Here is a 13,431-nt window from a genome sequence, read left to right on the forward strand (position 1 = left end):
GATACTTCCTCATAGAGCTGAAGATGTTTGTTTACTATGTTGAATTCATTTTGGTTCTTAAATTTGAAACTTTCTTGATATACTCACTTCCCAGCAGTTCCCATTAGTTTTTTTTTATTTATCATTTTCAATTTAAACCCCTATTTACCTTTAGCTTTAACTTCAGTTAAATATTAATAATTATCAATGTGAAACTGCTCCATATGTAGCAAAAGCAGCATTGCTGCCAGTGTCCATTTAGAAATTGATTTATAGGCGCCATCCAGGGGTCATTCATTAACAGTGACACAAGCATCTACAAAAACTCAGGTATAGTCTTTATTTCTGAAAATACATATTGGAAACAGTGAAGCAGCAATGATCACAACAGTACATTTATTAACTTGGTGACAAACCAACAAATCCAATATTTAGAGATTTTTTCAGTATAACAAGACATAAAGGGCACAGATATAGTTCAGTGAGTGAAGTACAAATGTTGATTTTTGCCTTTGAGTTGAAGCTGTGCTGAGCTCTCAAACCAGATTTACCCAATAATGATAACAATCTCATTACCGGCAGTTTATAAATTTTACATTGAATAAGAATAATCAGCCTTTAACAGCATTATTGAACAAAGCAATTTATAGTCATTTTTTTAATAAAGACTTAAAAAAACAAAACATCAATTTTGATTAAGAATCTCTACAAAATCTTTTTTGCTTGCTGCTTGCTATCATCTGATTTTCGTAAGTGGCTGTTTATAAAGATCAGACAAGTTGATTCGTATTGTACTTGATCCTTTCTAAAACTTTTCTCACAGTCTCTCCATCTTAACAGTATCTACAGCTGCTTCCTTTGACTTCTTTATTGCTTTCTGGAACCAATATACAACAGAGACGATACCAAGAACACTTACAAGAAGGAATACAAAGATGACATAAAGTGCCACCTCAGCGTCATGAGATGACAGCTCCAGACCCAAGAAGTCCACCATGTTCAGAGGCAGAATAGGGACAATTGTACCACCAACTTCTGTGGTCAGAGTAACTTCTGTGGTCAGAGTTGGTGAACTTGTAGCTGGTGTAAGAAAAAGGACAAGAAACAAGGACAATTTCATTATTTACTACTTACTTTACATTTAGGATGGGATCTAGCATCAGTCACATTTGTTTTCATGATGTTGCATACTGTTGTAAGTGTGAAAATAATTCAAATCTAGAGGCAGCACTACTTCCTAAATTTTACATAGTTGTTGAATGTGTGCACTCAGCATTACGTTACCTTCAGCTTCAGGCTTCAAGCACTCATGGGGCCCGAGAGCCGGGTCTGGGAAGCCATTGCAAGCGATGATGGTGGCATAGCGAGAAGCTGAGTTCTTAGCGATGCGAGGAAGAGTGGGGTCAGAGTGATTCACGTAGAATAGTCCAAATCTTTCAGCGTAGCCAGAAGCCCACTCAAAGTTGTCCATTAATGACCAGGCTGTGTAGCCTCTCAGATCAACTCCATCCAGAACAAGGGCTAAAAGATCAATAAGAAGTGCTTATTTGCTCATGATAACAAGAGATATATAAGTATTACATTCTTATTGACCTGTACATTTGGAAAACAGGCATGCAAAATCAGCTATGGGAAATGTAATTTAATTCTACAATCAAAAGCAATAAAATGTCCATGGTTCTGTTCAATACTTTATTTTTATTGGCTGTGGTACCTTTCAGGCCCTGGTTAATGTAGTTTTCATAGAAGTATATTCTGTGGATGTCATTCAAGTCCACTGCTCCTTGTTCTGAGATCCCATTCTCTGTAACATAGATAGGCGGGTTTCCATACTCATCCTTGATAAACTTGAGGAGTTTCCTAAATCCAGTTGGAGTGATCCGTAGCCAGATGGAGCCAGATTCAAGCCATGTCCAGTCTGAGGTGGCTCCAACACCCCTGAACATCAGATTTTTTCAGTTTAACATGTAACTCTGACTTTGTTACTGTCCAAGACAACCTTTTTTCCAGGTACATCTATGCAAATATGTTATTCATATTTCAACAGTCAAAGTATCTAGCTATGGGTTTATTTCTCAACCATAATATCTTATCAAGGTGTCTTTTTATTTCAAGCTTACCTGTCTCCTTCATAAGTCTGCAGATTTCCATAGTTTATGGGGAATGAGAGAACGGATGTGTAATGATTGAGGCCAAAGTAATCGTGAGTCCCTTTGATCCTCTTAACTTCCTCAGGAGTGAACTCAGGAAGCCTTTGTTAAGAGAGGAAGAGTATTTAAAAAAAAATCCAATACAGAATCTTTCTATATTTACATTAAAGACATAGACATAGTACTCCTAGCAGTTAGTTTTACTAGTCAACAACAAGTGCATTGCAAATGTCCGCCTACTCCTTGATTATATTATATATGAAACCACATTAATTTCAGTGTTTTTGATGGTATGATGTATTTTCCATTTACCGTGATTGAGGGAGACCTGCAGCAAGGCTTCTTTCACGGACGATTGTTTTCATTACGTCAGGATAATCCCCGTTGAAGATGGGATGGGCAAACCAGCCAAGAAAGAACTGCAGAATAAATTATAATATATATTAGATTCATATTTATTAATCTGCTTTGGATACTTGATGGATGTGTACTAGAACGTTTCACTGAAAGGCAGTTATATCTTCACTTGACAAGCTTTTCTGAGCACTATTCCTGACACTATCTGAGCAATTTCTGATGTATCAAGCCCTACTCACAAAAGTGTGAAGGCAAAACGAACAATAACAAAAAAACAGTGCAAAGTAGTTTTAATGTTGACATCTTATCTACCTGCAAGTAGCGCTCGGCTGCATCAACATCCACTTGCTTGTGTGGGTTCTGTGGCCACGCCCAATCAGAATTGACCGTAATGGAGATGAGACCACCCTGCGTTGCACGGTATTTGTCATTGTAAAGGTGCCAGGCCTCAGCATGGGCCTTGATCAGGTTGTGAGCTGCAATATACTCCTTACCTGTAATCCCTGAAACATTTGAGGTGTAATTAACAGTACTGTCACATTAAGAAATAAGTATCGTACAGCAGTGTGTATGTTTTTAAAATATAGGATATTAAGTAGCAGTAAATAGAAACATATATTATGTCATGTTATTAAGGCACTCTTAAAGTCCTCTGCTAGGAAATGTGTTTTGCTTTTTGTTACGTCACTTTGATGTTTGAGCTTGTTTGCTTTCGCATTCATCTGCTGAGGGAGGAAAGTTTCTCTGTGCTCACTCAGTTTACAATGTGTACTTAGAAGTTTGATTTGATATATCACAACTAGTTTGAAATGAATCATGGTCTAGTATAAAACAAGTGTGACATGGAAACATTGAGCCTCCAATGCACATACACTGAGAATGGACTTTTCAGTTAAGTAGGAGAAATCTTCTGACCAGCACATAAATGATTGAAATTCATGACTTAAAAAAAAACAAAGATTATTGTAAGACACATCAAAGCAGACTTTTCCTTGTCTTATTACACGTGTGAACTGGGTCTTTAAGAATTAGTTACACAATCATATCTATAGAGAGACTATGAGCGAAATATTGGTGAGCAGCACAAATTACAGCAAACTTGACTTTGTAAGTTTCTTTCTCTGATCAAGGATAAAAAAGATGGTTTGACTCAAAAAAGAGAATAAGTGCTTATTAGTACTAGGATGGGATTGAACTGTTTTCAATCAGTCTAAACCAATTGCACAATAACTGGTTAAAGTTAGAAGTATCTCTAGTGAGAGTTGTTTGATTACCTGGAGCAAAATTACCAACTCCATAGCCAAGGTTGGCTACAATGTAGGGTTCATTCAGAGTGATCCAGAACTTTACTCTGCTTCCAAATTGGCTGAATAAAACATCAGCATAATCTCTGAATCTTTGGACAATGGTCTCATTCTCCCAGCCACCCACTTTTTGCAGAGCCAGGGGAAGGTCCCAGTGGTACAGGGTCACCTAAAAAATAAAGGGAAAGAGAAAATGTGGACTACAGTGCTGTACATCCTGAGGGTAAAGTGCAGTTAAACACACCTTGCTATCTACCTTTTTTGATGCTACAACTAGGAGCCACCAAAGCCAAACACTTTTAAATCCTACACACAAGTTTTAAGCCTTGTATTCAGTATAGTATATAATATAAAAATCCTTTACACATGATCGATATCAAACCTCATCCACACATATCATTAATTTGTTATGAAATTTAAATTAAATGAAATTTCTGAGACCTTATATTTATCGATAACAAAGACAACACTGCCTACCTGGGGCTGAATATTAGCAGCTAACAAAGCATCCAGTAATCTATGGTAGTAGTTCAGTCCAGCCTCATTGATGTGGCTGTTGGTGCCATCAGGAAGCACACGGGGCCAGGATATGGACAAACGATAATGGGTCACCTTCAGCTTCTTCAGGACTGCCACATCTTCGTCAATTTTGTTGTAACTATCACAAGCAATATCGCCATTATCATAGTTGGCCACTTTCGATGGAGTATGGGAAAACTCGTCCCAGATACTGAATCCTTTTCCATCAGCTCTCCAGCTCCCCTCAATCTGAAATCAGAAAATAGTTGTTTACAGTACTAAGCATGGTAAACTCCTACTTCTGTGTATATACCTCAGCAGCACAGATAAAACAGCTATGGAATATTGCTTTTCACCTTATGCTACTTAGAGTGTTTGTAAAATCTTTAATAAAGATTGCTGTCTTACAAATAGCTTCTTGACATATTAAAGCTTGTGCCTTTTTGAATGAAAAGAGAAAACATACTTGACTTTCACAAACAATTTATATATGAATACAGAAAAGATTTTTCTTTTTGTTTTTCTCAACCGTACTTAAGAAGTTCCAGTGTACCTTATTTCTTTCATTCATTGTAGAAAAATAAATATGGTAGCCTTGGCTATACATACCTGGAAAGCAGCACTTGCAGAACTCCAATTAAAACCTGTGGGAAACTGTCCGTAAAGTATCTTCTCATCATCTGGTAAAGGGAAACCATTGTCCTTCATGATGTGGTAATAATAATGAGCTGAGCGTTTGGGTGTCCTTGGTTGGTTTGGGTTAGTGAAGTCCACATGGTGCAGCCCAAATCCAAATATGTACCCATGAAGCCACTCAAAAGAATCCATGAGAGATGTTGCTATGTATCCTTTCACCTTCACGCCATCAAGATTATGAGCTGTAAAAAATATAAGTATTAAGATATAAGTAATACAATTATCAGTAAAACTCAAACATGTATGGAAGCTGCTAGTCACAGGTGGCATGTATTTTATTCTGGGTAATCTAGCTTTGATATTGAACTGCAATAAATGAAGAGAATACTAACCCTTTAAAGCCTCATCGATGTAGCTTTTGTAGTAAAATATTCTGACTGTGTCATCAACTGTAGTCTTGGTGTTCGTAGCTACTCCATTCTCTGTAATGTAAATATCTGGATCTCCATACTCTTCCTTGATCCAGTTTAGTAGTCTTCTTAAGCCCCATGGTACAGCTCTCTGGTTGCCGATGTCAGTAGTTGGGGAATCACCTTCCTCTGCTTCTGACAAATCCCGATCATATACATATGACTGAGGTTTAAGCTGAGCTGTGACAGGACTTACTATCTTTGTAGTGTAATGATTTACACAGAACATGTCAGCAGTCCCCTTGATGTAGTTCTTTTCTTCTTCAGTAAAGGAAGGTAGTCTTGACTCTGAAATACTTTGGAGTTCACTTTTGTTTCCAACTTGCCACTTCATTGCATCTGGATAGTCGCCATTCTTGAAAATGGGATGTGCAAACCAACCCAGTTGGAACTGCAGAGCACGATCAGCAGTCACTACTTCACGGGGAACATTGACATCTTTAGGTTCAAACCAGTCAGCATTGAGAGCAATGGATACCAGACCACCTTGGGATTTGCGATACTTATTATCATACGTGTGGTAGGCTTTAGCATGTGCTTTTATCAGGTTGTGTGCAACTTTGTATGGTGCAGTTCCTGGATTCTTAACATTTGGTGGAATCTGTCCAAGTCCATATCCCGACCATGCAATAGTATGAGGCTGGTTGAAGGTCATCCAAAATTTCACTCTGTCTCCAAAGGTGGCAAAGCAGAAGTCACAAAAGTCATTAAAAATGTCAATCATACCAACATTGTCCCAGCCACCAAGCTTTTGCAGAGCCTCAGGGAGGTCCCAGTGGTAGAGTGTTACCATGGGGGTAATGTTGTACGCTAACAGGCCATCAATGAGTCTATTGTAATAGTCAACTCCTTTCTGGTTCAGGGAAGTACGCTGACCATCAGGAAAGATTCTGGACCAGGACAAAGAGAATCTGTATGACTTCACCTTCAGAGCTCGCAGCATGTAGAGGTCCTCTTCAAGTCTGTGGTAACTGTCACAGGCCACATTTCCATTGGCATCAGCAGGGATACTGCCAGATTTATTTGTGAAAGTGTCCCAGACACTCAGTCCTTTCCCATCAGCATTCCAGCCACCTTCAATCTGGTAAGCTGAGGATGATACTCCCCAACTGAAGCCTTGTGAGAAAGTGCCATGGTGGTACATTTTTCTTTGGAATTTCGACTGATGAGAGAATTTCTCCCAGACAACCTTTGATTTAGATGGAACCTCTGAGGGTGGTAAAGCAGTTGAACGGTGGTGAGGTTGCATCTCTACCCCTTTAAAAACATCACCCTTGTGTGATCCAAAGCCATTTTTCTGGATAATCTGAGAGTAGAAATATGCAGACTGCTTTGGAGTCCTGGGCCTGTCTGGTGAATCAAAGTTGACATGGTGAAGACCAAATCTTTCACTGTAGCCTTGTGGACCTTCAAAGCCATCCATGAGTGACTGGACAGTAAACCGCTGCACATTTACTCCATCCAAATGTATAGCTGTTGAGACAATAAAGAGCTTCATCAACCATGTAACATGGCTTTGTAGAACACGTTTTGAAAAAGATATAAAAGAACAGCATACTTAAACAGGTTTAAGTTTCATTAACATAAACAAGAATAACCATTTGCTGCACTTTAAAATGATTAAGTTGTAATTGAAATAAACCATGTTTTAGACAAAACTCTTACCTAATAATTATCCACCTGACCTATAATACATACAATTATGATGGTAATTTCAGTATGAACCAATCTCTACAACATACCTTTCAGTGCTTCATTGATGTAACTCCTCATGTACTCTATTCTACTGGTGTCATCGAGAGTGTCTCCACTGTACTCTGTCGGCATACCATTCCCAGTTATATAAATGGGCACTTTGTTAACATTCAAGTACTCAGTGGAAATGTAGTTAAGAAGCTTTCTCAGTCCCCAAGGTGTAGAATAGATCCAGTCAGAAGCTGTAGAGGACCATGATGGGTCCACATGGGCCTTGAAGTCACCCACCCCATGAGGACCAGGTGTACAACCACCATTACTGTTGTTGACCAACCGGGAGGTGTAGTGGTTTAATCCAAAAAAGTCGGCTGTTCCACGTATCCTCTGGCTCTCTTCAGCAGTGAAAACTGGGAGGACGGCAGGTGCAGAGTGGGAACACTCTTTCTTTTTCTGGTCAATCTGAGTCTTTAGTGTTGCAGGATAATCTCCATCGACAAATATAGGATGTGCAAACCAGCCCAGCATGAACTGCAGGTAGCGATCGGCAGCTGCTTTGTCTTCAGGTCTGGAGGGGTCCATGGGCTCAGCCCAGTCAGAGTTCAGTGCAATGCCCACTTTTCCCCCTTGTCTTGTCCTGTACTTGTCATTGTAGACATGCCAGGCCTCAGCATGGGACTTGAGCATATTGTGAGTGACCTGTAGAGGCATGATAAATGGTAAGGTGAATGTATCAGAATTGTGTATCATCATTAACAGTACAGTACAATATTGGTCTCACCTGATAGGAGGCAACCACATAGTCCTTTACACCAGGGGGATGCTCACCAGTTCCATACCCAGCGTGGCTCACCACCCAGGGGCTACTGAATGTGTTCCAGGTCTTGACCCTGTCTCCAAACCTGGAGAAGCAAAAGTCTGCATAGTCCTTGAAGGCTTCAACAATAGAAGTGTTGGTCCATCCACCTTGGTCCTGGAGTGTCTGTGGTAGATCCCAGTGGTAGAGAGTGACAACAGGTTGTATGCCTGACTCAATGAGCGCATCGATCAGCTTGTCGTAGTAGACAGCCCCACTTTCTGATTGGCTGTCTCGGTGGCCTGAGGGGAAAATACGGGCCCAGGAGATAGAAAACTGGAAGGTGTTGACATGAAGACCTCGCAGGAGATAGACATCATAATCCACCTTGTGGTAACTGTCACAAGCTAGATCAGCTGTCTGATTATCAAAAACCTTGTTTTCATGACCAAAACGGTCCCAAATGGTTTCTCCCTTCCCACCTTCTGACCAACCGCCTTCGATCTTGAAGGACTCACTAGAAGTGGCCCATTGGAAGTCAACAGGAAAGGACTCATTCAGGAAGGTGTCTCGTTCATATGAGGTCATGGTGGCAAAATTATTCCATGTTTTGCAGTAGGTTATGGAACATGATGATGTTTGAATATTGTTTCTGTTGTAGGTGGCATCACTTTGATGTAAATGAGTGAAGATAAAAGAAACAAGACGTTAGAATCAAAATTAGACTGCAATACGTAAGGAGAAACTATGAGGGCAGAACCCTCCTCTGTGCATAAAAATATTTTTAAGCATACTTCCCCTGTACACACATATGAGCATACAAATATACTGTAGTGCAGTATACCAAAACATGTTATCTATTTATAGGCTTCACTCTGCTCCTTCCTTTGAAACTCTTCTCCCCATCTCTCACACTGGGAATCATTTGCAGTGTGTTTACTTTACACTGTTTTAATTTGTTGACAGAATTGTCAGAGTGGAATTTGTACAATTTGTATCCTAAATTAGTCAAAACATCTCCTGAATAAACAATAACATGTTTTTTGGCTGAACTGGCTCCACAACATTTTTTTTCCCACAAGTAAAATACATGGGTTAGGGTTAATTAAATCCCTAATATTTTATATGTATTGTAATACCTTTTTGAGATGATGTCGGCTTGACCCAACAGATCCACCATGTCAAATCCAAGAACATGTTGATTGACATTGCTCAGCACTGTAAAAGTATCATAAAGGAGATGTGTTATGAATATCACGTGTCATATACTTTTATCGTACATTGTTATACAATTATCTGAATATGTGATACTATTCTTCATTATAAGACTTAATAATACAAAGGTCTGAATATGAATTGCAAATAATCACATTTATAATAGTGAATTATTACAGTATATCTCAAGTTGCAACTCTTTATTCATACAGTTATATGAAAGAACACCTTTTAAAATGTTGTTATCAGACAAAAACTGATAAGGAGAACAGTCCTTGATGTTCACCTCATAAAAAAGAATGGGTTTTTCTTCACACTTTTGCTGCAAGATAACAGAGACATTCAACATAAGTGCATGTAATCAATTCATAATGAATTAAGTAAGTAATTCCCCAACTAGGACAGCAAGGGCTCACAATTTATTATGCATAGCTGTATTTTTTATTCTACATACCATGACACTTTGCAATTCCTCAGCGAGGTTTCCTCCAGTGGTACAGTCATATTGAATTTTAATAGACAGGAAATCTATTTTTTTCTGAAATAGAGATGAATATGAGTGTTTAGCTCAGTGTGGAAAACCTTTCACAATTCCTTATCACGCTAACAAAGAGCTTATCTAACAGCTTATCTATTAGGAGAAGTCTTATTCATATAAGTTATATCAATACTAGTCACACAATAATATGGTTGTTATGAGCTTACCAGAAGTTGAGTGTCACAGATGATTGGGACTTTGCTAGCTTTTAACCCAATGGATACTGAAAAACACAAGTTAATTCACACTTTATTATACTTTGTATCTGCTATTAGACAGAGAGAGCACACTCTCCTTTCCCCTGCATTACTACATTGCAATGACCTTTATATGTGGTGAACAGATATGGAAACCTTTATCTCATCAATCAGTCATTTAGTAATTATTGTGCACAAAGGTGAAAAATATTACAAGAATGATTATATTTTATGACGAAGCAATCTCTGCACCTGAATCATTCAGATCATAGGTAAATTAGCAAATCATTTAAAGGGACTTGATTATTAATATTAACTGGTGCCTGTATTTAAAAGAAGATAAAATGAGAAAGAACATCTGTTTTTAATATCTCCCCAATCAAACCTGAAAAAGGCCAACTATTTTCAAATGTTAGCTTCTGCCAATATGTATTACTTTTTAGAGACATTTTGCAAATGCCTGTGATAATTTACCTCTTTAATCCAGCAATGATTGTTCAAATCAGCATAATTTTATTATAAATGCAGAACCCAACGATTCCGTTGACACAGTGTAAGATATACATTTGATGAAGCCATCCAAAATATGACTTCTTTGGTTCTAATATTTCACTGTAAAGCTGCAATAATGTGTTGCAGTAACCTGACAGATAATGTATGTGTATCATACAAGCAATTTAAAGGGGAAATTTAAAGATAGAAGATTTTAGTACATTTGCATCTTATAGGTTTTGATAAATGACTGACCAAATTATGTTTTTTTTTGCAGCAAGACAGCATAAAATTACAAAACCATGAAAACATAAACACAATGAAAATGCAGCAGAACAATAAATGATTTTAAAAGTGCTTGAGCTATAAACAATTCAGACAATAAGTATGTGTGTTAATAGCAAGGAAAAAAGGAATATACAGAATAAAGATAAGTGCTGAGCTGTTTGAGGAATCAAAAGGCAGTTTATATATTTTCTTAAGTCTAGACACTCAAAGGTTTGCGTACTCCCTAAATCTACATGTTTTACTCAAGAAATCATTAGTCCTATCAAAGAAGAGTCCAACATAGGTTCAGAGTATGCTGAAAGAATTGAAGAAAGAAATATTGATCTCCTACCTCCCCTGGGAAACAGCTGATGGTAACGGTGGTAAATATTGGTGTGTGCCACGAGGGCGTTTTGTAGCTCAGCATCCTTCAGCTCCTCCAAGTGACTCAGAGTCACCCAGGAGTCTGCCAGCTCTCCAAACTCTCTAAACGCAAACTCTGAATACTGCTGGAACACCTCGATCAGCTCCTGGCTCTCCCAGCCTCCATACATCGATTTTAAAACTTCTGGCACTGTTGATCCATGAAGGATGACCAGAGGTTTAAGGCCCACCTCCACCAGCTGCTTCAGCAGGGTCTGGTAGCAGGTAAGAACAGTTTGTTGTGGCTGGCTTGGAAGGCCTGTAGGTAGAAGCTGAGCCCATGACAGCGGCACTTTGAAGTGGGTCACCCCTCTGCCTTGGAGGTACTCAAAGTACTGCCTAGAACCTGGAGGTATGGGATGAGTGCAGTCAAAGGTGTCCATCAGTGCCCCTTCGGAAGGCTTAACATTCAGGTCTTTCACCTGTTCGTTGGTCATGGGACCCGCAAGAAAAATGGCTTGATTTTGCTCATCATTTTGCTGGCACTTGCATCCATACACAGCTATCAAAAACACAAAGAGAAGCTTCCACAGGCATGACATATTGTCAGAGTGTGAGGAGGTGACTGAGCCCCTGGATGGCTCACCTTTTATAGGCATGTTGTTTACAAGCTTAAACATTCAGTCAGACCAGAGTTTCATAACTGACACTCCTGCAAGAAGGTCACCACTACTATGATACGTTATGATATCTTTAGTAAGAGTGGTCACAACCTCAAGTGCCTTTGATCAAATTCAAAGGGACAAAGAGAAAACAGAAGATATTTATGATGAAAGGTAATAAACATATGTGTAGAGGTCCAGAAGAAATAAAAGCTAAAGGTATATAATCATATCTGGCTTTAAAACTATAAAAATACTGTTTACACCACTGTATAAAAACTGATATGCAGTGTTGTATAACATGGTTGCAATAAAAACATCAATATTGCAGTGTCATGAAACATAATTGAAAATATATAATGAACTACTATCGTTTACATAAACGCCCACAGTCACTTGAGTTCACCCCGAGGTTAGGGGTGATCTAAGTTATAGATCATTCTATTATTATTGATACCAAATCTGTTGTTTTGTTGTTTGTTTTTTTGTTTGTTTTTTTGTTTGTTTGTTTTTCTCCAAGTCTGTGTTTAGCCAGGTTATGTCACTTAGTGCTTGTGTTCAAGTTCAGGGTTCAAATGTTAATGGTGGCCCAGGGAATGTGTTGCAGTCCTCACCTACAGCAGGTAGCTTATAATAATAACTGGTCATTACATAATTATTGCATCTATTACTATTTTTTATGTTAGCAGTTGTGCTGATATTACACATCATACATCACAGTTTTTTTGTAGAACATGAAGTTTAGGCATGAATACTCTCTACCTATGTCTGCTTAACAAATTTGATCATGTACAATGGTCAAAGTCCTCTCCAAAACTGCATGATTGTTGAGTTTTGTCAAATTCCAATCCAATCAATTCTTTTCATCAAGGACACACACCTTATCAAATGCAAATTTAAATGTGATTAAGACACATCTGGACAGATGATTCAGCGATTCTCATCATTAATGTATTGCAACTCTTTGTGCAATGTATGATGTCTTTTCCCTCTCAGTAAACAACAAACTGACTCATTATAATTTCATTATCTGTGCATTGTTGTTATTGAGATCCCAAGACTATTAATAAAAAGAGTTTGAACATAAACATCTTTTCAATTAGATAATCCAAACAACATTTTTGTCATGCTATCTGGATATTATGGGGATCTATCAATTATATCTTTAAAAACTACACTCTAACAAATAAAACATTGGGTCAACAAAGAAAAAATATGTTAACGTTTTCCACTAGAATTTTTAAGTTAAGCCAACTGCTGGCAGAATTACATTAATTCAAAGCAATGTTTTTAGTATTGTGAAGTAGCCTTTTGGCCACAATAAAACGCATTTCTAAGTAACATGAACTTAATAGTTGTCAACATGAATGCAAGTATTTAAATTGATAACACACGACCTATTTGTGCGCTAGTTTGTTAGTCAGCTAGCGAAAGTAAATTAGGTAGCTACTTGTAGTTTATAAACGTAGCTAGCCTACATGCTAACCGGAGCGGTGGCTAATGGGTAACCCCATATTAAGTTAGCTTTCCCTGGCTACCTGGCCACCTATTACTCCCGCATTTAAGCCTACTCAATCAGTGACAGGCTACAGGTCAGCTACTAGCTTAAAATTACCTCGGCACACAGACTGTCGGCTAACATTAATCAACACTGCTCAAATTTCAGAGTAAGGACTTCCAGATTTCGGTATTCGGTTACAGTAGGCTATCACCAACAGAATCCTGAGCGAATGCACATATATCTTATTAAGCATTAAATGACTTACCATTCAACACAATACTTCGATGAGTTTC

At 38.3% G+C, this 13,431-nt stretch overlaps 1 protein-coding gene across 1 annotated transcript; it reads right to left on the reverse strand.

The window, feature by feature from the left end:
* Positions 1 to 796: 796 nt before the first annotated feature.
* LOC133993295 (lactase/phlorizin hydrolase-like) lies at positions 797 to 11,577 on the reverse strand. Its single transcript, XM_062432208.1, has 17 exons — positions 10,961 to 11,577; positions 9,841 to 9,881; positions 9,573 to 9,685; positions 9,347 to 9,440; positions 9,043 to 9,121; positions 7,889 to 8,573; positions 7,158 to 7,806; positions 5,338 to 6,888; positions 4,919 to 5,187; positions 4,268 to 4,558; positions 3,761 to 3,959; positions 2,799 to 2,989; positions 2,442 to 2,548; positions 2,100 to 2,231; positions 1,694 to 1,917; positions 1,264 to 1,500; positions 797 to 1,011 (listed from the first exon to the last, which is right to left on the reverse strand). Exons 1-17 carry the CDS (start codon positions 11,575 to 11,577, stop codon positions 797 to 799), a joined length of 5,694 nt encoding a protein of 1,897 aa, XP_062288192.1.
* Positions 11,578 to 13,431: the final 1,854 nt, after the last annotated feature.

Source organism: Scomber scombrus, chromosome 13 (genome assembly GCF_963691925.1).
Source record: "Scomber scombrus chromosome 13, fScoSco1.1, whole genome shotgun sequence".
Lineage (NCBI taxonomy): Eukaryota > Metazoa > Chordata > Actinopteri > Scombriformes > Scombridae > Scomber > Scomber scombrus.